The sequence below is a fragment of the Schistocerca gregaria genome, chromosome 5 (assembly GCF_023897955.1).
Source record: "Schistocerca gregaria isolate iqSchGreg1 chromosome 5, iqSchGreg1.2, whole genome shotgun sequence".
NCBI lineage: Eukaryota > Metazoa > Arthropoda > Insecta > Orthoptera > Acrididae > Schistocerca > Schistocerca gregaria.
This window is the reverse complement of record NC_064924.1, coordinates 457711748-457737816: the sequence shown is the minus strand read 5'-3', so window position 1 is coordinate 457737816 and position 26069 is coordinate 457711748. Positions and strand designations below refer to the sequence as shown.

The 26069-nt window shown below is 39.2% G+C and overlaps 1 protein-coding gene across 1 annotated transcript in view; it reads left to right on the top strand.

Moving 5' to 3' along the window:
- Positions 1–7746: 7746 nt before the first annotated feature.
- LOC126272470 (mitotic checkpoint serine/threonine-protein kinase BUB1-like) overlaps positions 7747–26069 on the top strand; it is a 213779-nt gene continuing 195456 nt past the window's right edge. The window contains exons 1-3 of the mRNA XM_049975348.1: positions 7747–8077; positions 13667–13868; positions 24306–24502. Coding sequence (XP_049831305.1) covers positions 8004–8077; positions 13667–13868; positions 24306–24502 — 473 coding nt within the window. The 5' untranslated portion in view covers positions 7747–8003. The remainder of the gene's footprint in view (positions 8078–13666; positions 13869–24305; positions 24503–26069) is intronic.

Here is a 26069-nt window from a genome sequence, read left to right as displayed (position 1 = left end):
ACAGTAGGTTGCATGATGCGCAACTTCACTCCCGACATCGATGTCAAGGTCCATCTTTGAAACCACGACACCATGCAGGGAGGTACAAATGGGCCCAACAACATGCCAAATGGACTGCTCAGGATTGGCATCAAGTTCTCTTCGGCAATGAGTGTTGCATATGCCTTCAACCAGACAATCGTCGAAGATGTGTTTGGAGGTAATCCAGTCAGGCTCAATGCCTTAGGCACACTGTGCAGCAGGGTGGAGTTTCCATGCTGTTTTGGGGTGGCATTATGTGGGGCTGACGTAAGCTGCTGATAGTCATGGAAGGCACTGTAACGGCTGTATGATGCGTGAATGCCATCCTCCGACCAATAGTGCAACCATATTGGCAGAATATTGGCGAGACATTCGTCTTCATGGACGACAATTCGCGCCCCCATCATACACACCTTGTCAGTGACTTTCTTCAGGATAACGACATCGCTGGAACAGAGTGGCCAGCATGTTCTCCAGAAATGAACCCTATCGAACATGCCTGTGATAGACTGAAAAGGACTGTTTATGGTCGACATAAACCACCAACCACTCTGAGGGATCTACGATGAATCGTCATTGAGATGTGGAACAATCTGAACCAACAGTGCCTTCATGAACTTGTGGATAGTATGCCATGACAAATACAGGCACGCGTCAATGCAAGAGGACGTGCTACTAGGTATTAGAGGTACCGGTGTGTACAGCACTCTTGACCGCCACCTCTGAAGGTCTCGCTGTATGGTGGCACAACATGCAATGTGTGTATTTCATGAGAAATAAAAAGGGCAGAAATGATATTTATGTTGATCTCTATTCTGATTTTCTGTGCAGGTTCCGGAACCAAGGTGATGCAAAACTTTTATTGATGTACGTATGAAGACGTTCATGTTTGAAAAAGATGTCTCTTAAAATAATTACCTTGTAAATCAGGTAATATACCTCATATGAGGGTGACAGTGAGACTACATCATATTTTTATTCTTTCTCACATGTGTCAGTTTTTTTACGTTTGTTGCTCTGATTATGAGTGGTAGTTTCCCTTGAAACTGGGGTGACCTTATGTCTCGCTTTTAATGGGACTGTCCTCTCTGTCCTGTGCCCCATTGTTCCGTAATATATTCAACAGGATGCGAGATGTCCCGTTTTTTCATAGTAAGCAGTAACCTTATCTTTTTTGTCTCATTTTATGTTTTTATTTTTTTATGACAATTTAGTGTCGCAGGCATAGTTTTTTAACATTTTCTTAAGTCTTAATTTGTCTTGATCTCAAATACAGAATAAAGAAGCACTATTTTGGTCACGGAATGAGGAGAGGTGTGAACAGAAGATTTTCCATCACCATGTTGAGTGCCAATGACCAGTGATCTCTATTGCCAAGGTTCCTTTGAAAGGGCACGTCCAATTTCCTTCCCCATCCTTGGCAAAATCGAAGCTCGTGCTCCATCTCTAATGACATCTCTGTCGACGGGACATGAAATCCAATCTTCCTTCTTTCCTTCCTTCTTCACGATTCATGTCGATTGTATGCTACTACAGAAATGACTCGTGAATGTAACAAGTTTTCGCTAAGGAACCTTATAGGGTTATCAATGTCCATTGTATTTGTAGTTACGAATTAGCTATTCACTATTAGACGACATAAATTTGCTGTACTCACAACCGACAAAATGTCTTTGGACTGTTACAGACAACAACGAGAAGTAGGCTGCAGTTTCAGTACTGGATTCAGCAAGCTTGCTTTATTGCGCTACAGTGACTGTTGTTTGCTGTGTGTGAAACTGGCTCATGCCCATTAATATAGGGAAAAGAAAGTCATCTTTCTGGAAAACCATGAAAGAAGAGGTTCTTGAAGAAAACCATGCGTATAAAAGTAGAATGTGTGTTGTGTCGTTCAGATTTTTTTCGATTGACAGTGGACGATACACCGATATAATGCAGCACATAAAGATAAAGGAGCACCTATTGACAGTTTCTGCTACAACTTGTAGCATCATAACTTCCTCTGTAAGTACAAATAAACTACAAACAGAGAAAGATATATGTATCGCTGCTGAAGAAGGGCTGTTTGAGATTTTTACTGCAAAACACAACCATTCTTTCCATTCAATGGACTGCACTACTATGCGGTTCTAGGCGCTACAGTCTGGAACCAAGCGACCGCTGTGGTCGCAGGTTCGAATCATGCCTTTGGCATAGATGTGTGTGATGTCCTTGGGTTAGATAGGTTTAATTAGTTCTAAGTTCTAGGTGACTGATGACCCCAGAAGTTAAGTCGCATAGTGCTCAGAGCCATTTGAACCATTTCAAGAATTTTAAGATGTTAAGTATGTGTCTGTGATAGTTGATGCTGTGGCCGCCCACTTCAGATATCAAAGCACCTACTGCATTGGCATCCCACTTCACATCCAACCAACATGAGATGCCTGCATCACAGGACATATATTCACCAGGAAAACCTATGTAGTCTGTCTTGTCAACACAGATATGTACCAGCAGCCTCAACACAACACAACACGACACCAGGTCTCCACCAACAGCCGCCAGGGACCACTACCTATTTGCGGAGCATGCAGAACAGCTTCACCAGAGGTCACATCTAGCCCATGAACTACTTTGCTACGCCAGACACGTGATCGCAAATAGTGGCACAGCCGGCAAAGGGCAGTTTGATGCAAGGCTTGGAAGTGTGTAGAGCTGCAGCCATGGCCAGACTCCTCTGCTGGCTGGTCGATACCTTGCCAATGCACTTGGTATAGTCGACAAACATCTTGACATTGTATAATTGTTTGATTGTGATCTCTCCCTGTGAAGAGTCGTGTCTTTTCTATTACTATTCATCATTGTGTATTGGTGACGATCCGCATTTGCGATCAAGTCTGTTGTTCTTTTTTGTTTCGTTTTAGTAAGTCTAATAAATTGTCTTCAGACTTGTGTTTCTGGCATTTCTATTCTGCTATTGCAGATACTTCAGTGTCAACGAGTTGGTTTAAGGGTTTCCCACATTTGCTCAGTTGTTGTCTGCTATAGCAGACGGTATTCCAGGTCTTGATGAACCATAGTGAGAGTCATAGTTCTCTTGTAATGTATGCAACAAATGAATGAGCTCATTATTCAGCGTTTACAGGCGATGTCCACCCCCACACCCCCAATTGAGGTGCTTCTGCAGGGGTCCCCCGCTTCCCTGCTTCTGGAGCTCCTTGCCGCTCCCCCTGCATTTCCCAAGTTCGACAAATCCATTGAGCCTTGGGGCAACTTTGTGGCTCATCTGGAGCAACACTTTATTGCTCGTGATGTCACTAGTGGCGTTCAGAGCCAAGCATTTTTTTCTCTCCTATGTGGGCCCAGAGGTTTATTACCTTCTGCAACAGTTGCACCCTGATACAGAATCTTATCTTCTCTGTTCAAATGTCCAAATGTGTGTGAATTCCTAAGGGACCAAACTGCTGAGATCATCGGTTTCTAGACTTACACACTACTTAAACTAAACAACACACATACCCATGCCTCAGGGAGGACTCGAACCTCCAGCTTGAGGCTTATGCTCTCTCCTACAGGGCATTGACTTCTAGCCTATTGGTTATTTTGACTCTCAAGTCCACGTGGTGGCGGCACATCACAAGTTCTTCTGTTGTCAAAAGCCTCTCACAAAGTCATACAGGAAATGGATTGCTACACTGCAAGGTCCCTCCCATGACTGGCGTTTTTTCTGTGACAACCCCCATTGCAAGTAGTTTTATGGTTCGGCACTCATTCATGATATGACTCTTGTCCATGTCTCACATGATACCTTATGGACTGATCTTCTGAAACTGAAAGATCCCTCTTTAGACACCTGTTATTCCTTTATCCACGCTCATGAGCAGTCCTTACGCTCTGCTTCCACGCTGCAGTCCTCAACACAGGTATTCGCCCTCTCCCCATGGGACGCCAGCTCACATCAGTGGAACAGCACCAGCGGCCACTTCCTGAGGCCGCACCCGCCCTCCTGGACCAGGGCGCCGGTCGCCACCTGCGCCAACGGCGGCCACACCAGCAGCGAGAATGGTTGCCCTCCTGTAGTCAATCCTTTGTCACACATCAGTTTAGTAAGAAAACAACTATGATCTCAGACACAGGTGAAACACAGTGCTTTCCAACTAGTCTTCCGGTTCTGTCTTTTCATTGGTTTCTTGGTTAGAACTGGGATGACTTGGTGCAGATAGTGCAAAGCCCTGTGTTGTATCCATTCTTGAGATGATAACTTGACAACAGAGACAGCCATTGACGCCTTCGAAAAAGCTAGTGTATATTTTTGAAAGAACTTCATCTACAGTACCTCCTGTACCAAATATACAAATGAATGAATATTGTAAATGTTGGTAAGGGCACGTCAAACCATATGCTTGGGTATTAATATTATAGTGCAGATTATTTCACGAGAGCTGTTACAAGAAATTTATACAAAGAAACGAAGCCCAAACGCTGGCTCCAAAAATAGATTTTGTGCAGGGTTAAATCAGGGACCATAAACACTTTTATAAAAGAAATAGCATATGAAAATGAAAATGCCGTCTGCTATGGCATAGTAACCGACAGCTGGCATATAACTATCATCGGCAGACAAGCCTCTCTTCCTCCATTTTACAATCTTATAGTATTCATTGATGTAGGCATCTTGAATAACTATCTTTTTGCTAAACAACTGCCACATCACACCCATGGCTATTTCCTGCACATAATCCTCACAAACCATGAGGTATATATGACTCTTGGTTGAATATCAAGTTTATTTACTTGCACGCACACACACACACACACACACAAACTACAACAGAAAAATTAACAGTAATATTACATTGCTTTTCTTGTAGTTCCAGAAATTGCAAAAGTATACATGTTCACCACTATGTTTACTTTCCGAATGGAGTACAGCAGCAGTACTATCTGCAACTGGGGCACAATGCTCATTTTTCTAATATGTATCCAGTATAATCTGAAATCGGAGATACACCTGAATAATGTAAATAAAAAGTTAAATACACCTGGTGCTGGTAAGTTCCCATGAGACCAAACTGCTAATGTCATGTTCCCTAGCCTTACACACTACTTAATCTATCTCAAACTAACTTACATTAAGGACAACACACACACCCATGCACAAGGGAGGGCTCAAACCTCCAATGGCAAGGAGCCGTGTGAACCATGGCAAGGAGCTTCAGACCATGTGGCTACTCTGCATGCCTTAAATACACCTATATATGCTTTAAGAATCCCCTTACAAAATACAAGTCGTGCATCAGCGGTCACAATGTGTCACAGAAGTATCCATTCACTACTGATGTATGGAATTATCTTTTGAGGGAACTCCACATGCAGCAGGATATATTTAGGTTAGAAAAAGGCGATTTTTTTGAATAATAACTCTTGCTTAATACAGAGACTCATAGACCAATATTTAAAAGTCTCATTATACTGCCCCTTCCTTGTTTATATATCTTAGAAGTACTAATTTTCGTATTAGGAACCATATTAAAAGAAGAAGCATTACCCATATGTCAATACAGTAAGCACAAACATTTGTTGGGGAAGAGTGTATCACACCGACATTACGTTATACAGTATAACAAAATGCCATCCTATCTGAAACAGATAAAAAAATTTCCTAAGTTTGAAGTGAAACTAAAAGAGTACTTGTTTGACCACTGCTTCTATTCTGTTCTGTCTTTGTGGAGCAAGAAGAAAATAGAATGTGATAGATCACATAATTATTCTTAACCATAGTATTCTTTCAATTAACTTATTGTTTTTATAATTATGTTACCAGTATTCAACATGTATCGATTGTTGTTTCCAAAATCACATTATGTATAAACGTGTATGTACTATATCCAATCTGACTTATCCTATATCTGTTGTACAAACCAAGTACTTAATTGTAAACTATGTAGTTTTAAATTAAGGTAATTATCTAGAATGTTTAAAAATATCTGTAGATAAACCAGTAATTAAGAATAAGATTAGCATCTCCAGATAACTACCGACCAATATCGCTTATACCCATAATATAAAATATAATGAATCCTGCATGCATAAACAGATGAGTCAATACGTTGAACATAATGATATACTTACCTCCTCGCAGTATGGTTTCAGTTCCAGCCTTTCTACAGTTGAGAGTATGGTAGCAAAAATATACATTTGTTTTGAAAGTAAAGATATTATCTGTGCAACACTGTTGGATCACAGGAAAACGTTTGACATGGTCTTCCACAATTCTCATATAGAGTGAGAGATTGCTTTACGCCTAATGCAGTGTTACTTGGGCAATAGAAAACAGTTTGTTAAGATAAAAAATCAAATGTCAGAATGTATCCCAGATGTGTACCTCAAGGATCTGTTCTTGGACCTTTCGTTTCCATTATTTATACAAGTGAATTACCTGCAGTTGTACCATTTGATGCAGTGCTATATACTAATGACACAACAGTCATCACATATGACACCAAACTTGAAAATGTGCAACACAGGATGGCAGTGGCAATGGAGAGATACACTACTTGGTTTAAGGCAAATTTACTGCAGGAGAGGGAAAATAAAACTGAAGCTATTTTATTCAATCTGAATGCTCCAAACCATGATAACAAAATAGTAAAATTAATAGGATTTCATATAGATCAAAAGCTCAGCTGCGATAAGCACACAGGGAAGTTATGTGGCAACGTGGTAAGTGTTATATATCTGCTGTACAAGTTGAGGAGCAGTGTCAGAAAAGACCTTTTGTTATATGCGTATTTTGCATTCTTCCATCCTCACCTGAGTTATGGAATATTATATGGGGCAATTCTGTAGTCTCAAAATTAGTGTTTCAATTGCAAAAGAAAACCATAAGGTGCATAGCAGGACTTGGCCCATGCAGATCATGTCGGGATTATTTTAAGAAAATAAATATAATGACAGTGCCTGGCCTGTATATTTACAGCTACATTGTCTTCATTAAAGAGAATCTTAGTAAATTTGACTTAAGGAGGGCACTTCATTACTCTACATAAGAAGTTGACATGCAATTAATATGCAATATGCTAGGATTGCAAAGACACATAACAGTTACAAATATCTTGGTCCTGTCTACTTCAGCAGATTACCTGAAAATGCCTACACAATACCGGTAAATATTAAAACTAGTCTTTCGAGGTGGATGAAAAGTAAAGTAATTTACTCTGCTCAAGAGTTCCTTGAGTATATGACAAATGACCCACTTTCCTTATGAGAATGAACAATAAATTAGCTGTAAAATATACAGATGTCATACTGTGCAATTATTTTATTACTGTTTCGAGTACTTATTGTTAATTAACTGTTTGATTATATATTTGTCATTAACTGAACTGTGTAGATTATTTATCTTTTAATTGATCTCTTAGGAAACTTCTTGTTGTTATTGACATTTGCACAAATATTTATTGTATCCATCTTGGATTATTGTACTTCATAAGATTTGCCATGTCGAAGTTTATAGTATAATTATGGTGTTAACACTGACGACACCAGTTGCATGTAAATATGCTCAAAGGTGGAATAAAACATTTGTATTTCAAGATTTACAGGATGACGTCACAAAGTACAACCGACTTGTACTTTTTGTAGCATGACTGAAGCTGACGCCACTAAAATCTAGGTGTACTCTCCTGTAACTTCAACATGCATTTAGCTGTGGTGTCACCTTGTTTGCGTGGTATATGCGCAGATATATCTTTGCTTTAGTCAGTATTGAGTGAGATATCTTTGTTTACGTTTTTGTTTACGTGCTTTGTTTTTGGTACTTCGTTTGAAAGGAGATTGGCCGTTACTTGGGTGGTGATTGTGATTTCGTGTTTTATTAATTTCTTATCTGTTTGTTATACATGTTAGATTCACATGCCCATGCCACATGGAAAATGTGTTCCAAACAAGGTGCTGTCATAGCATGAATAAACTTCTTACGCTTGTTCAATACTCTCAGCGCGATGGAACGTCCAGAAGAAATTCTGCTAACGGGGTGCCAAGAGGAATTTCCGCAGGAGATACTGAAGAGATGCAGGTAACAAAGACCGCTGTCCCATCTTAAAAATTAATAGCTGTCAATTATTCGTCATAATGTGGAATACGTTTCTGTTGATGAATTCATCGAGTAACAGTATTAACTTGGGAGATAAAGAATTAAGCAAGGAGGGCTACATCATTTAATAAGGCGCCTACAATGTTTTGCGTTTTAGTAAAGTTTTTTTTTCCTCTCCCATTCCTGAATTTAAGATTTACTCTAGACATCGGGACGCACTGTCTTCACTTCCTTGAGCTTCGTTGCGCTCTTTAGATTTTATGCGCATCATTATTCCCGTAATCACATCCCGTAGTGTATTATTAGTCTGGCTGGCGTACTCGATGTGTATCAGAAGCTTTCCGTAGTGCTCCATGAAAGGAAGTCATAGGGCAATAGTGATGGTGATGTGTATACAAACTCTGCAACATCTTAAGCGATTTTGAAGTTTTTTGTGTAGATCAGCTGCCCTCCGACACACACACACACACACACACACACACACACACACACACACACACCTCTATTCCTTCTCCCGCCCACTCATAGTCTGAAACTGTAAGTTCTGGTTTTCTTCATACTTGATATCGATTCAGTGCACCTGCCTGTCTGGCAGGGCAGGAACGCAAGTTTGGTTTGTAAAGGTTTTTTCCAAGGGTTTTGGCATCACAACCGTTACAGTTTCTACATTTATATGCATCGACCCCAAATACTTACAAAGTATTTGCTACCATAAAAATCATGCAAATTCCGACATGTAAGAATTCATATTCAGATTAGTTGGTTTTGCTACCAGTCAATCTATCATTTTACCCAAAACCAAGACGTCAGGCTATGCTAGAAATCGGTCACCACAGACTACAGTCCAAAAACTAATATAAACCCAAAAGATAATATTGTCAGCATTTTGCTCTCTTTCCATTCCTGGGCATATGACAACACATTATTATTCAGTATGGGATGAATGCTACGTCTGTTACTGGTACATTCTGGGGACATGATTTGCCGTATAGATATGTATTGAGATGGTGTATTATTAAAGAGTTCAAATTCCTTTCTGGACTTCACAATTCAAATGTAATGTGATTTTCCCAAACTGCTGAGTGGAAAATCCACTATCACTTCTTGGGCAGTCTCCCCCCCCCCCCCCCCCTCCTCATACAACACTGTTATGCATCACTGACTGTCAGAAATATCAAAGCAGCACTGCATATCCGAAGTATGGAACATTTTTTAAATTTTTTTCTATAAATTACGCTACCATGTTGTACTTTTACATATTCTTTAATAAATGCTCTATAGGCCCTACAGATGTCCCATGCAGGACAGTGCACTAAATACAAAACCCGCATATCAAGAGTTAATCAAAAAAATGTGCTAGCTAATTGAAACTGTTACTACAATAAGACAATTGTTTCTTGAGAATGTGCAGTGTCTCATCACATACGTTTAGTCGTGGCAAAGCAAATTTTAGACTTTGGTTTATTGGTAGAATCCTGGGGAAGTGCAATCAGTCTACAAAGGAGATTACTTAATAATCATTGGTGCAACATATTCTACAATATTGCTCATGTATGTGGTATCCATACCATACAAGACTAACAGGTGATTTTGAACATATGCAGAGAAGGGCAGAACAAATGCTCAAAGCTATTTTTAATCCATGGGAGGGTGGTACAGAGATACTGAAGGAACTGAACTGGAAGATTCTTGAGGATAGTTGTAAACTATCCCAAGAAAGTCTGTTCACAAAGTTTCATGAACTGACTTAAAATGGTTGCTCTAGGAATATACTACAACCCCCTACATATTGCTCATGTAGGGAGTTTTGAATGTACTGTGACAGAAGCCCGAGCATCAGGGGACTGATAAACTAGGAAATGCATTGAAACTGAAGTAGTGCAGTGATAATGGCTAGGCACTAGCCAAAATATAGATTTGCTTAATGAAACTTGAAAGGAAAGGACAACTGATTGCTGTGCTCCATCAGTTTGAAAATTACCCATTACTCACATAGGGATTCTGAGGATAAGTTAAGAATAATCACTGGATGCACAGAGGCATTCAGTCAGTCACGCTTCCCGTATTCCGTATGTGAACGGAGCAGGAAGAAACCTAATAACTACTAGAGTGGGATGTACTTTCTGCCATTCACCTTATGGGGGTTTGCAGAGTGCAGATATAGATCTAGATATAAACAAAATACTACTAAACTTTGTGAGTCCTGGAAACAGAAAAAAAAGATAAATTCTATTACTTGTGGGGCAGAGGTGCCATATGCAGGACTCTGTGCACACATCTGGTTAGGCACAAGTAAGTGAAGGGCCCAGTTAACTATTTTCCCAAACTGCATACGTATGTATGGCTTATGCAACATGTGTGACCTAGTGACAAAGGAAGTCACAATAGAGTAGAGTTTTGAAAGTAATGACATATGTCTGAAAATTTATTTTATAAAAATTGCAAAATAAACAAAATGCAGTTTTTAAAATTAACACTTTTTAAGATTGTCTGGTTCAGTTCAATAGAAAGCAAAAGCAGATAGTATAAACTATGGCAATTAAATCTGTTCCCTGAAGCAGAACTGTGCGCGGTTGTTTCCAATTTCTGGTATTGTAATCTTCACAAATTCATTATCATTGTAATAAATTTAGTCAGGGGGAACTAGCCACTTGAAGATGCTTGGGCCAGCTTTGTGCTTAACTGATATTTTGATTCTCTCGGAGTCAATTTTACAAATCTCTTCAGGATATTTTTGTCCATTGTATGGCACAGTTACTCAGTCCCCAAGTGTCATGTTGATTGTACTTGCAAGAGTAAATTACATCATGATCTAAGGCACTTTTTTTTACAGATTATTCCTTCTTCATTTATTTCAGCCACATGACACTCCCGGGATTGGAATGACTCCTTACCCTCTCCCTTAAAACCCACATCCTTTCATTTTTCCCTCTCCTTCCCTCTTTCCTGACGAAGCAACTGCCAGTTGCGAAAGCTCGTAATTCTGTGTGTGTGTAACTGAACATATAAAAAATGTTTGACCTATACATAGATGACTGTATTCAAAACAATATTGCCCAAGAGATATGGGGGAAAAAATGGCTGTACACAGACATCTTTAATGAACAGTTCAATATTTTATTCAAATCACATGAAAACGACACGTGATGTGTTTCAGGCAAAGCTGAAAAGTAATCTGACTCGAGAAGAAAAGGGAACTGTTGAAGATGAGCATACTTCTCATCGGAATGAATCAAAAAATGAGTATCTTCTAAAAAGTAATGACACTAACAAGGCAAGAGGAACACCAACACACAAACTGTTAACTGGAGACCTTCAGAAATGTTTGCCATCTCCACTCATATCAAATAGTATTAGTTTCTATAAAAGGAAACATTGGGCCTTAATTTTTGCCTTGGATGATGCATCAGATTCCTCAGTTTACTGTGTGATGTGGGATGAGTCAAAAGGATGGCGAGGTGGAAGTGAAATAGCATCAGCAGTTTTGAAGTGGGCAGGTAGTGTCATACCTGACAATGATATGGAGGAAATCACACTTTGGACAGACAACTGCTATGGACAAAATAAGAATGTAAATATTATAATGTGTTTTTTTTCTGGTTACTGCATAAGTATCCACAAATTAACACCATAACTCAGAAGTTTCTACTAAAAGGCCGTATCCACATGAAGGCTGAAAGTGTTCATGCGTTGATGGAGAGGAAGCAGAAGAATTGAATAATATGAGCATTTTAACACCCTGGAACTGGCAACAATTCGTAAGATACACTTCTAGCAAGTACATTGTTCATAAAATAAGAGAAATCAGAGCTCGAACGGAAAGCTTTAGGTGGCTACCTTTTTCCCCACATGCCTTTCGAGACTGGAATGGAAGTAGTATGATAATGGTTCGATGAACCCTCTGCCAGGCATTAAGTGTGAATTGCAGAGTAACCATGTAGATGTAGAATGTGGAATTTCAAGATTTCAAAAGTTTTAATTCACTGTATGCCACAAAAGGCCTCCCCTTGTTTAGAGGAAAATGGATATGGGGAAAGAGCCATTTTTGTTATTGAAGTGCATACAGTTACAAATGAAATAGGAAAACATGTGAATTTCGTACTTCAAAACATCTTTTGATGGTGACAACAAACAGACCAACTTTGTTAGGTTATGCAGACATGGACTTACATTTCCATTACATTTGAACCAACTCTCAGATGTCCTAAGACCTACTTTGCTGTAGAAATATAATGATTTAATGGCACTGTTGCCATATATCCCTTCAGTTTGTCATGCATTTTATAAGAACCTAGAACACACACGTAATACAAACATATCAGACTATCCAGAAGAAGACGCAGATGTGATTTAGGACCAAATGTGACATTTATGTTTCTACAGCAAGTTACCAAACGAAAGTGTTGGTATGTTGATAGACACACAAACAAACACACACACAAAATTCAAGCTTTTGCAACCCACGGTTGATACATCAGGAAAGAGGGAAAGACGAAAGGATGTGGGTTTTAAGGGAGAGGGTAAGGAGTCATTCCAATACACACAAACACAATCATCCGCACATATACAGACACAAGCAGACTTTACATATGTCTCTATTTGCGGCCAGGCTTTTCCTGCATCGCGAATGTGAAGTCTGTGGCCTGTTTGTCCAGCAGGAGGCACTGTATGTCATCGTGCTCTATGATATGCCTACAATGACATAATAGCCTCAACCCTTGGCGGCTGCACTTTTCTAGTGAGTCAGCCATTGCTGCAACACATCAGCAAGCATCTAAAGGTGACAAGCAGCTGTCTCGTCGAAATATTGTGAAGCTTCCACAACATTATCTGACGCGACACCTGTGAACTGATGAAGCAACTTAATTTTTATTGAACTACTTCGTTTGGACTGACCCTAATATTAATACAGCTTACACAAGTCAAATGATGAGTAGCCATCTTTAACCTAATGCTACCAATTGATAAAATGCCAATTTCCTTCAATAACATCTAGGGCACTGCTGCTGACATAATTCATTATTTTTTAATACAGTTTGTAGCACACGCACGTGCCCCCCACCCCTCCCGCCTCCCCTCACCCCCCACCCCCTCCCCCTGACACACACACACACACACACACACACACACACACACACACACACACACACACACACACACACACACACACACACACACACACTGCTTTTCACCTTGAGATGGTTTCTTGCCCACCACAAGACATTAAATTCAAACTTTAATTTGGTTTCTCTGCTCAGTAGCCTGCTCATCCCACAGTTGCTTCAGGTTAAAAATGGCTGCCTGTGCACAGCTGTTTGTGCCCTAAACACTTTTAATTTGATAGTTTTTGTCATTATGCAGTTAATACTGTTTGATGGCTCATCTCTATAAGACAGTTCCGCATACATCTGCATGGAAACCAAAGTACTATACTTGCTATATAGGAAAGAAAAACAAAGTTAGACATTACTTACAGCAAAGTGAATCCACTGTAATCTGACTACCGTACTGTGTGATTTGCTTTGCATTTAATATTTCCAAAATTGTTGATTGTTTTCTTTCATATTGCAGAGAATTTCTCTCAACACACACACTTGATGGAGATGATCCTTTGGAGGTTTGGTATCACTACATAAAGTGGGCAGAAGAACATTTTCCTGAAAATGGGAGAACAGAAAACATTCAGAAGTTGTTGCACAATTGCCTCAATAAGTTTAATTCATCTGAAGAATATTTTCAAGACGTGAGGTTCATAAAGTTATGGCTGAAATATGTAAGTACCAGTACACTCTGCACTACTTTAGAAACTAATAATGTTATGAAAGTAAATTTTTCTGTCAGTTTGTGTCTGCAGAGTGACCATGTTGAAAGAGAGCCCTACACCTATGAAACTGCAGTATTTTCCACCCTTTCTCTCTATGTCAAACTGTAATTTACTGTTTATCCTAAAATAATACAGACAGTTGTTGTGTCAGCACAATCTAGTATTGAATGCAAAAAACAAATCATAAATTCTATAAATAAACTGGAATTCTGTATGGGTGCCAACTCACTATCTCACATAATGCAAATTACAAATGTAGACATAGTGATGACGCAACATGATGTATAAGATAAAACATTAATTAGTAGAAGAGAAAGTAAAATAGCCATCAAATCAAGGATTGGTTTAAACATCAAAGTGTTGAATGAGGTGTGGCAATATTGGAGGCTGTTGTTCTATCAGTGACTCAACACAATCAGCTACTTCTAAGATCAAAAGGGGGAGGGTGCCACTATTAGTTTAACAGGAAACACAAACAATAGGGGGTAAAACTTTGTGATGGGTTGTCTGTGTTCTAATCTTCCAAATATATGTTGATAAAACCTTTTCCAGTTAAGGGTGAGTCTGTCTGCACGCCAGTCAAAATTGGCTGTGTCAAAGATGACACAGACCATTTATCGACTTTTGTGACTTTTCAAGATCCTAAACTGTCGTAGCAGATGAATTAAAGGAGCAACTCGTTACATTTTCAGTTAGTATATTCATTACAGTTTTGGAAGCTAGTGATACCTTTCTTTCTCTCTTCTACTTCTCTCTCTCTCTCTCTCTCTCTCTCTCTCTCTCTCTCTCTCTCTCTCTCTCTCACCCCTTTTTTCCCCAAGTTTTTGAAAAATTAAATGCTGGTGTGCAGTGACAGAGCAGCTGTGTGCAAATCCATCAAGAAGTGGATTTTTTCTTTGTGCAAAAAATGCCAAGTAGCAGTGCTTCTGGAGTCCACATTAAACTCAATGCAGGTAGGTAATTACCTTCAGAAATAATTCAGCTGTTAAAATTAAGGACTGTAATGTGTAATGCCAAGGCATGGTGTGCCCTATATCCTACATATTGCCTTCTAATTACATGTCATTGGAGAGCTGCATCAGTGTATCTGCAGTTGTCCTAGTAGTTAATTAATAAGGTTTACGAGGTCACTGTAGTCTTTGTAATATTTGTATGATAACCCAGCTTGTTTTGTTTCTTGTTTTGGTGAAAGCCAGACACTGTTGTTTTCATGTGTCAGGCATGTCGGCATATGCTACTGCACACAATTCTTCTGTAGTCTGGTATCTATAGTTCGCCCTTATCAAGAGGATGCATTCGGTACAACACTGCTACTTGGCAGCATTTTTCACATAAAGCTGCCAGCACATTATTTTATCTACAGAGATGTTCCATAGTTAAAATTTTGAAACTTTTGAATTATTTTTATGTTTTGTATTTTCAGCCCCTTTTATGCACCCCCAGAAAACTTTCATGGCCAGAAATCATGATACCCGAATGTAATTGTGTATGTAATATGGTGGTAATTTTAGTGCATCATAAGCAGATGGATATGTACAATTTTTGCAGAATGAGATTTTCACTCTGCAGCGGAGTGTGCGCTGATATGAAACTTCCTTACAGATTAAAACTGTGTGCCCGACCGAGACTCAAACTAGGGACCTTTGCCTTTCACGGGCAAGTGCTCTACCAACTGAGCTGCTGAAGCATGACTCACGCCTGGTACTCACAGCTTTACTTCTGACAGTATCTCGTCTCCTACCTTCCAAACTTTACAGAAGCTCTCCTGTGAATCAGGCAGAACTAGCACTCCTGAAAGAAAGGATACTGCGGAGACATGGCTTAGCCACAGCCTGGGGATTGTTTCCAGAATGATATTTTCACTCTGCAGCGGAGTGTGCGCTGATATGAAACTTCCTGGCAGGAGAGCTTCTGTAAAGTTTGGAAGGTAGGAGACGAGATACTGGCAGAAGTAAAGCTGTGAGTATCGGGCGTGAATCGTGCTTTGGTAGCTCAGTTGGTAGAGCACTTGCCCGCGAAAGGCAAATGTCCCGAGTTCTAGTCTCGGTCGGGCACACAGTTTTAATCTGCCAGGAAGTTTCATGTACAATTTTTGTTTTACTGGCACTGTATTGCACAATTACACCATGTACAAAATAGATACAGTGTCATCTGAAACAACAGTCTTGTTACTTTCCAGTACACATCTTCATATGGAAAGATGCTCCAAAGCGAGGAAACTTAATTGTTTCAGTGCGTGTGACTGCAGAGAGAGAGAGAGAGAGAGAAAGAGAGTGTGTGTGTGTGTGTGTGTGTGTGTGTGTGTGTGTGTGTGTGTGTGTGTGTGTGTGTGTGTGCGTGCGCGCCTTTGTGTTTGCACTTGAATGTGTTTATATGTGTGTCTATTGTTGACGAAGGCCAATGGCCGTAGGCTTTAATTGTGAAAATCTTTTTGTTGTGCCCATCTGCAACTCAGCATATTTGCTATATGGTGAGTAGCAACTTTCCTTCACATATAATTCTTTCAATAGTCTTAAGTAATCAGTATGTATTTTCAGTCCTTAGACAAGGTCAATGGCCAAAAATATAATTGTTTTGATCATGTTGGAATGATTTCATCACGTTGTAAAGTGTTGTGCATGTGTAGTTTTTGATTAAGTGGCAGAATTAATCCTCTGTGTTTACATCATGTACAGAATAGATATTCTAGCATCTGAAACATTACGTTTGTTGCCATCATATTTCATCATCTGGAGAGGCACTTCAAACTCATAACCTAAAAGCATCTGAATACTTGGTTGTATTTTCAGTCCTACTGTATGCTCCTAGGCAAATTTCACTGTCAGGAATCACGATGTTGTTGTTGTTGTGGTCTTCAGTCCAGAGACTGGTTTGATGCAGCTCTCCATGCTACTCTATCCTGTGCAAGCTTCTTCATCTCCCAGTACCTACTGCAACCTACATCCTTCTGAATCTGTTTAGTGTATTCATCTCTTGATCTCCCTCTACGATTTTTACCCTACACACTGCCCTCCAATACTAAATTGGTGATCCCTTGATGCCTCAGAACATGTCCTACCAACCGATCCCTTCTTCTGGTCAAGTTGTGCCACAAACTTCTCTTCTCCCCAACCCTATTCAACACTTCCTCATTAATTATGTGATCTACCCATCTAATCTTCAGCATTCTTCTGTAGCACCACATTTTGAAAGCTTCTATTCTCTTCTTGTCCAAACTATTTATCGTCCACGTTTCACTTCCATACATGGCTACACTCCATACAAATACTTTCAGAAATGACTTCCTGACACTTAAATCTATACTCGATGTTAACAAATTTCTCTTCTTAAGAAACGCTTTCCTTGCCATTGCCAGTCTACATTTTATATCCTCTCTACTTCGACCATCATCAATTATTTTGCTCCCCAAATAGCAAAACTCCTTTACTACTTCAAGTGTCTCATTTCCTAATGTAATTCCCTCAGCATCACCTGAGTTAATTCGACTACATTCCATTATCCTTGTTTTGCTTTTGTTGATGTTCATGTTATATCCTCCTTTCAAGACACTGTCCATTCCATTCAACTGCTCTTCCAAGCCCTTTGCCGTCTCTGACAGAATTACAATGTCATCAGCGAACCTCAAAGTTTTTATTTCTTCTCCATGGATTTTAATACCTACTCCGAATTTTTCTTTTGCTTCCTTTACCACTTGCTCAATATACAGATTGAATAACATCGGGGAGAGGCTACAACCCTGTCTTACTCCCTTCCCAACCACTCGACTTGTATAAGTGCCATCTGGTTTCTGTGCAAATTGTAAATAGCTTTTCGCTCCCTGTATTTTACCCCTGCCACCTTTAGAATTTGAAAGAGAGTATTCCAGTCAACATTGTCAAAAGCTCTCTCTAAGTCTACAAACGCTATGAACGTAGGTTTGCCTTTCTTTAATCTTTCCTCTAAGATAAGTCGTAAGGTCAGTATTGCCTCACGTGTTCCAGTATTTCTACAGAATCCAAACTGATCTTTCCCGAGGTCTTCTTCTACTAGTTCTTCCATTTGTCTGTAAAGAATTCATGTTAGTATTTTGCAGCTGTGACTTATTAAACTGATAGTTCAGTAATTTTCACATCTGTCAACACCTGCTTTCTTTGGGATTGGAATTATTATATTCTTCTTGAAGTCTGAGGGTATTTTGCCTGTCTTATACATCTTGCTCACCAGATGGTAGAGTATTGTCTGGACTGGCTCTCCCAGGGCTGTCAGTAGTTCTAATGGAAAGTTGTCTACTCCCGGGGCCTTGTTTCGACGTAGGTCTTTCAGTGCTGTGTCAAACTCTTCACGCAATATCGTATCTCCCATTTCATCTTCATCTACATCCTCTTCAATTTCCATAAGATTGTCCTCATGTACATCACCCTTGTATAGACCCTCTTTATACTCCTTCCACCTTTCTGCTTTCCCTTCTTTGCTTAGAACTGGGTTTCCACCTGAGCTCTTGATGTTCATACGAGTGGTTCTTTTATCACCAAAGGTCTCTTTAATTTTCCTGTAGGCTGTATATATCTTACCCTTAGTGAGATAAGCCTCTACATCCTTACATTTGTCCTCTAGCCATCCCTGCTTAGCCATTTTGCATTTCCTGTCGATATCATTTTTGAGACGTTTGTATTCCTTTTTGCCTGCTTCATTTACTGCATTTTTATATTTTCTCCTTTCATCAATTAAATTCAATATTTCTTCTGTTACCCAGGGATTTCTACTAGCCCTCGTCTTTTTACCTACTTGATCCTCTGCTGCCTTCACTACTTCATCCCTCAGAGCTACCCATTCTTCTTCTACTGTATTTCTTTCCCCCATTCTTGTCAATTGTTCCCTTATGCTCTCCCTGAAACTCTCTACAACCTCTGGTTCTTTCAGTTTGTCCAGGTCCCATCTCCTTAAATTGCCACCTTTTTGCAGTTTCTTCAGTTTTAATCTACAGGTCATAACCAATAGATTGTGGTCAGAGTCCACATCTCCCCCTGGAAATGTCTTACAATTTAAAACCTGGTTCCTATATCTCTGTCTTACCATTATATAATCTATCTGATACCTTTTAGTATCTCCAGGGTTCTTCCATGTATACAACCTTCTTTCATGGTTCTTAAACCAAGTGTTAGCTATGACTCAGTTGTGCTCGGTGCAAAATTCTATGAGGCGGCTTCCTCTTTCATTTCTTAGCCCCAATCCATATTCACCTACTACATTTCCTTCTCTCCCTTTTCCTACACTCGAATTCCATCGCCCATAACTATTAAATTTTTGTCTCCCTTCACTATCTGAATAATTTCTTTTATTTCATCATACATTTCTTCAATTTCTTCCTCATCTGCAGAGCTAGTTGGCATATAAACTTGTACTTCTGTAGTAGGTGTGGGCTTCGTATCTATCTTGGCCACAATAATGTGTTCACTATGCTGTTTGTAGTAGCTTACCCGCATTCCTATTTTCCTATTCATTATTAAACCTACTCCTGCATTACCCCTATTTGATTTTGTGTTTATAACCCTGTATTCACCTGACCAAAAGTCTTGTTCCTCCTGCCACCGAACTTCACTAATTCCCACTATATTTAACTTTAACCTACTCATTTCCTTTTTTAAATTTTCTAACCTACCTGCCCGATTAAGGGATCTGACATTCCACGCTCCGATCCGTAGTACGCCAGTTTTCTTTCTCCTGATAATGACATCCTCTTGAGTAGTCCCCGCCCGGAGATCCGAATGAGGGATTATTTTACCTCCGGAATATTTTACCCAAGAGGACGCCATCTTCATTTAATCATACAGTAAAGCTGCATGCCCTCGGGAAAAATTACGGCCATAGTTTCCTCTTGCTTTCGGCCGTTCGCAGTACCAACACAGCAAGGCCGTTTTGGTTATTGTCACAAGGCCAGATCAGTCAATCATCCAGACTGTTGCCCTTGCAACTACTGAAAAGGCTGCTGCCCCTCTTCAGGAACCACACGTTTGTCTGGCCTCTCAGCAGATATCCCTCCGTTGTGGTTGTACCTACGGTACGGCTATCTGTATCGCTGAGGCATGCAAGCCTCCCCACCAACGGCAAGGTCTATGGTTCATGGGGGAGGGGGGGAAATCATATCCGAATATAATTTTCTAGTTACATGGTAATAATTTTAGCGTATTGTAAGTTGATTTATATGTATGAGTTTTATGTTGCTGGCACAGTGTATGCTGTGAAATTACATTGTGTACAGAATATATATTGTAGCATCTAATACACCATATCTGTTCTGTGAACTACTTACCTGGAGGAACAGCTTCACAACTTTTTACACTCATTGTATTTATTTTTCATTCTTTTTGATCTGGGCTTTGAACTGGCACTGGCATAGTTAAAAATAGCTTTTTGTGTTGTCTTTTTTGTACATTTTTGTACATCTTGTTTTTTCCTTTTTATTAAAAAAATAATTTGAACTACCATTTTTAGTTCCCGGTGATCAGTATTGCTTTTTTGTGTTATAAGTCTCAAAATGGATACAAGGCTTCAGTGATGGAACCATTTTAACTGCCATAGGCTGTCAGCTTTTTTCCCTTAATACACCTTGCATAGAGGTCTGCGCGGATAAGAAAAGTGCAATCCGCCCCGCATCCGCAAGGTACTAATCCGCAGCTGTATCCGCAGCAATTAATCCGCATCCGCAAGTTCCTTATCCGCATCCGCATACTTGAAGTTTTGAATGAGTAATTAATAGTAATAGACAGTAGTACTTAGAATTACGGTATGTAATGACATAGTTATTGTTAGGATGCCATTTCTGCGACAGCTTAATTAATTTTGACTTCTTAAATCACAGGAAATTCTCTATACCTACTCTAAAGCAGACCATTCCAAACAGGAAAGCATTGGCGCTCCGTAGCACTCACAGTAGTGGCTCGGATCTCGTGAGATTGGAAACACTGTTAAAAAAAAAATAAAATTCAATGTAATAGTATTAAATGATGAAAATACGAGTATAAAAACAATTATATTTCGCTGCTCTTGTGCCAATTCAGCTGAAAATGACGATGGTTTTAAACTGTTACTAGCACATTGCATCATTTAGCGACAGTTTCTTTGTACTCACTGCTTAGATGAGTCAAATTTTGAAGCCATGCCGCCTCAAGAAACCCAGATCCACACGTAACTTTGAATGGTAAAATGTCTTTGCTGACAATATTGACAAGTTTTTCTGTCGCGGCTGTCTTCAAATTTGGCGGAACTTCAGGAAATTTCACGTCTCTCTTGGTATTTAAATAAGTAATTATGCTACTTTGTCCAGCCTCACACGAACGTTTTAGCAAATTTGAAGTTCCACTTTTGTGTCCAGTTTAGGAATATACTTTTTTACATGCAAAACAAGCCACTATATCTTTTATCTTTTCGTTGCCATCAAATACGTATCCGAATTTTTTCCAAATTGGCGATTTCAATTTGTTTTCCTCCGCTAATGTAGAATTACCTTTTTTCACCTTACACGAAATTGTATCCATAGATATGGTGTTCATTTGAAGAAAGAACTCTCACTGATATTTGCTACGATGCATGTTGTCACTCGGTCACTACAAAGTGCTAACTGAAGGGAGCAGAAAATTGCAACGAGCACCTGTGTGGTAGACAGTGGGCAGGTTTGCCACCCAGAGAGCACTTCACAGGCCACACAAAAGACACGGTTGCAGAAACGGATTAGGTGTTGTTCTCTTGGGTACAGCTAAGTCAGTCGTAGCCAGGGGCTGAGGACAACAGACATCCGCTCTACCCGGGCCTTGCAAGATTCCAAGAATGTCAACAGACTTGAAGTTTGCAACTAACATTGCAACATACGTACTGGGCAGATGCCTTGCTCATTATCTGCAGATGACCCGCGCATATCCGTGCCGGTCGCGATTTTATCCGCCAAGTAACAAATACCACAGATATCCACATCTGCGCAGAGCTCTAACCATGCATGTAAATTACATTACTGGCTGGTTTTGGTCTTAGGCCATCATCAGATGTCCACAGGATAATACGAAAACTACAGTAAATATGTGTGACATATTAGTGGATAACATAACGCTTACTTATTAAAATTGTTGTTTAAATTACTTATATGATGTTAGTGATGTGTATTTCACATTTTAAAACAATTTTGTTTTGTGTTATTTGGGGACACACACACTCTCGCCCATACACATGTGCAAGCTTAGGCAACCAACTTTCACAGCATGTCATGAAAAGCAAAAACCTTAATAACAGCTAGTTTACTAGCCCTTGCACATTCATTTAGCAGTATACTGTGTACTTTTGGACACTTGTACATACACATAACTGTTACAAATTGAGGAAAATATGCATCAACCAAAGAGCATGCCAAGACCTGTCATCTTGCAATGCCAAGGTAATTGCCAGAGGAAGCTGCAGTCATGTGATAGTAGTCATGCCCACATATCACTAATTCTTATTGAACTTCTTGTGTGACGGACTTTGATAATATTTACAAGTCTTTTGTTATTGCTGTAGTGATGCTACTTGGTCTTATTACATCTTAAAAATTGGTCCTGGTTTTTTTGCGCCAGTGGTGAAAACAGTCTCTGTGCTTGTTGTCATTACACATATTATAAAGTGGCACAACATTATTGTCCATCACTGCTGTAGTAAAACAGTCCTTACATTTAATCACCATCCCGTGTCACATCAATATGTCAACTTATAAAATTAATCACAGTACTTTTAAAATTATTTACGATACTGTCAAATGTTAAAATGGTTTATGTTCGTTAGTGCTGTACGAAAATAAGCATTTTCCTGGTAGTATTTCACTAAAATTGTATCATGTTTGTTTTCTTAAAATAATGTAATAAAATTTATCATTTCTGTCATTAATAAAATTACGATTGATTTCCATGCAGAGATACAGTGCTGCTCTGCAATCGCCAACCAGATTTCATAGTGATAAGATCAGTCACTCTTGTTACCTAATTCATATAGCTTGTAAAATTCTCCCTTCTCTTGAGCCTTTCAAGGACATCTTTGTAAAACAGTTGGTTGACAGTTTGTCCCCAAGGAACAAATTCTTTATGCAAGATACCCCTAATGTCAAAAAATCATAACAGCAGTATTTTGATCTTTTGAGTTGCTCATTTTAACTTTTTGCAGTCAAGGAGATGTCACATTGTGTTACTCCTCAGTTTGCCACTTTGTCTCAGGCTCATACTCAAATTCCAGAATTCATCACCTGTGATCACAAGACTGGACCGTTCGTGGTCATTGGCAATGCTTTCAAAAAGAGTTTGTCCTTTGCTTAGTTGTGAAGTTTTTCGACACCATTTTGGCAAAAAACTTTTACATGTGCATAAATTTGGTCAAAATTTGGTGTTAGATAAAAATGTTAGATTGCTTGCAGTGTTGTCAGTGTTTTTACTTTTCTCACACACCTCGTATGGTGGAGACATTTGATGAAGGTCTAAGGCCGAAACTGGCCAGTAATGTAATTTGTATTTGTAGTGCATTAAAGGAATAAAACTGGCAGCTTATAGTGGTTGAAATGATTTTCGTCAATTAGATGACACATTGAAGCTGTGGACTTAAATGTGAAGAAAACATTATGGTGCCTTGCAAGGTTTGCATTGGTCTCTGTTCCCTTGCACATTTTCTGTTTAGTGGAAACCACACATCTGCACATTAGCAATATTTATTTACTTAATTATTTTACAGTGGCATCCAGAGAATGCCTCCCTGTAAATCTTAGAGGATTCTCAACATCTGAACACCTTCCTCTGCCTGCTTGTCTCCATTCCATTGCATACTTTTCTGCACTGCCCCTGACACGAGATAGGTGAAACTCTGCAGGTACGTTTTTCACCCTGTAAGTGACCTGTGGAGAACACAAGCTACAAAATGCGCTAACACAGAACAGGGGAAGAAAAAAAAATCTTATGCACTAATCTTAATGAGCTAAGTGGCATATCACAATGGTAAACTGTACTTATAATTGTGACTCTTCAGGCTTTCCTGGCAGATATGTTATAAATAGTCTTCACGGGTTTGCCACCGGATCACTTATAGTTGATCTGTAATCTACAACACATTGTGTTTTACTGATTTTTGTCAGTATTTCTGTCAGTCTTGTCTGTTTCAATCAGTTATGTTGTGTTACCTGTAATCAACAAACACTCTTCTCTTGGATCTTCTCTCACTGGATCTTATATAATGCAGCTTTATATACTTAGTACTAATCTGTACTCCCAGCTATCAAGGCAGATTCAATCTTATGTCCTTACACATTGTTTAGTGTCTTATTATTTGAAAATAACATGTGAAATCTAAGATTTTAATCTAAAGTGAAAGAGGTGTTTCACATCATTATATGTTTCTTATTTTCAGGCTGAAATGGCTGAGAATCCCCTACAGATTTATAACCAACTTTCAATGTGCGGTATTGGTGCACAGTGTGCTCTGTTCTATAAAAGTTGGGCAGATGAGCTATTTAGAAATGGTGAATTTAAAAAAGCAGATAAAGTTTTTCGCGATGGTCTAAAGAGAAAGGCACAGCCGTTTAACAAACTGCAGTCAGCATATGGGTGAGTATTATTTATACAATGCTGTTTTATTCTTTTGTTGCAAGCATGTCTGCTGAGTGGGATGGCAAACTGCTTAAAAGTGTTGGACATGCGTACAAAGCTGTGTTCAAATTCCCATCCCACCATTCAAATTTACATTCCCTACTCTTTTTCTAAATCAATCAAGGCACATACCAGAGTAGTTCCTTCGAGAAAGGACACAACTGAATTACTTTCCTCTCCATTGTCCTGGCTGATCTAGTGCTTCACCTCTAATGACTTCATTGTTGATGAGGCATAAAATATGTGTCTTACTTCAAAACACAGAGCATTTCAGAATCAGTAACTTGATTTTAACAGTTTATATTAACTGATGGAAAATGCTACAGAACAGGAACAGACTGAAAAAAACTTCCAAACCCTAAAGTTTTTTATATGTTATTACAATGCTTTATGTACACAAGCCACATGGACAACATTAAGACTATGCACCTTACGCAAGATTTTTTTCATTTGCTGGAAATCACTGCTGCCATTATACTCTCTCTCTCTCTCTCTCTCTCTCTCTCTCTCTCTCTCTCTCTCTCTCTCTCTACCTCTACTAACAAATTGAAAGGGAACAGAAACACTTTCCTTCACGTATTTTCTCAATAATATGTTACATGGTGTCATGTCTGGAGTTCTTGTTGGATAAGAATGTTGAGCAGCGCTCTGAGGTCACATACGCCCTGCTGAGCTAGTCAGCATTGAGGTACCGTGTGACTGAGAAGTTGTGAAGACCGTATGCCTTCTTTTATCACCTACATGGAGAGACTAGTAATTGTTGTCAATATTGTTTGTAGACCAAGCTTCACCTTTACATTGGCTAGACTGGAGAATTGTGTAAATTCAGTGCTTGCGTGACAAGTAGGCTTTCATGAGCACAGCTCAAAAGCTTGCTGGATACACTCAACTCTTTCATCAAATGTACAAGGTGCACTTGAATTACAAATATTTTCCACCACAATTACAAATATTTTCCACCACAGGTAGAACAATCCAGAAATGCCAATAAAAAGCATACTTGACCACAGACACAGTGTCATACTTGGTAAGCTGCATCATGCAAAAAGCTGATTGTTGAGCATATGCTGTTGTGCTTCAAAATGGGATTGTAAATATGATCAATACATGGACTTACTTGTAGCGGTGTCTCTCTAAACCTCTGAGCCACATCCATTCTATTAACATACTTTTTGTGTCCCATAATTCTTATTCTGTTGTGTTTTAGAACAATTTATAACATGGTCATTGAGCAGTTGTAATAACATAACAAAAAAGAATTCACAGAAAGGCTGTGTTTATGTTGTGTCACAGGGGGTAACCATGATCTTGCATTGTAATTTTATTAATAAAACTGTCTAGGTCACAGTTTTTTAATTTAACTGTAATGATCAGTTTTAGATGAACTATGTTGTCTTCAGATCCAAAACTAAAATACGTAGGAACAATTGCTGCTACCTGCACAATTGATGTGCATAGTTATATCTATACACTGCAGCTGAGTCAGGTGTTAGCAACTGTCACCATGTATTTTGGTTTCGGGTCT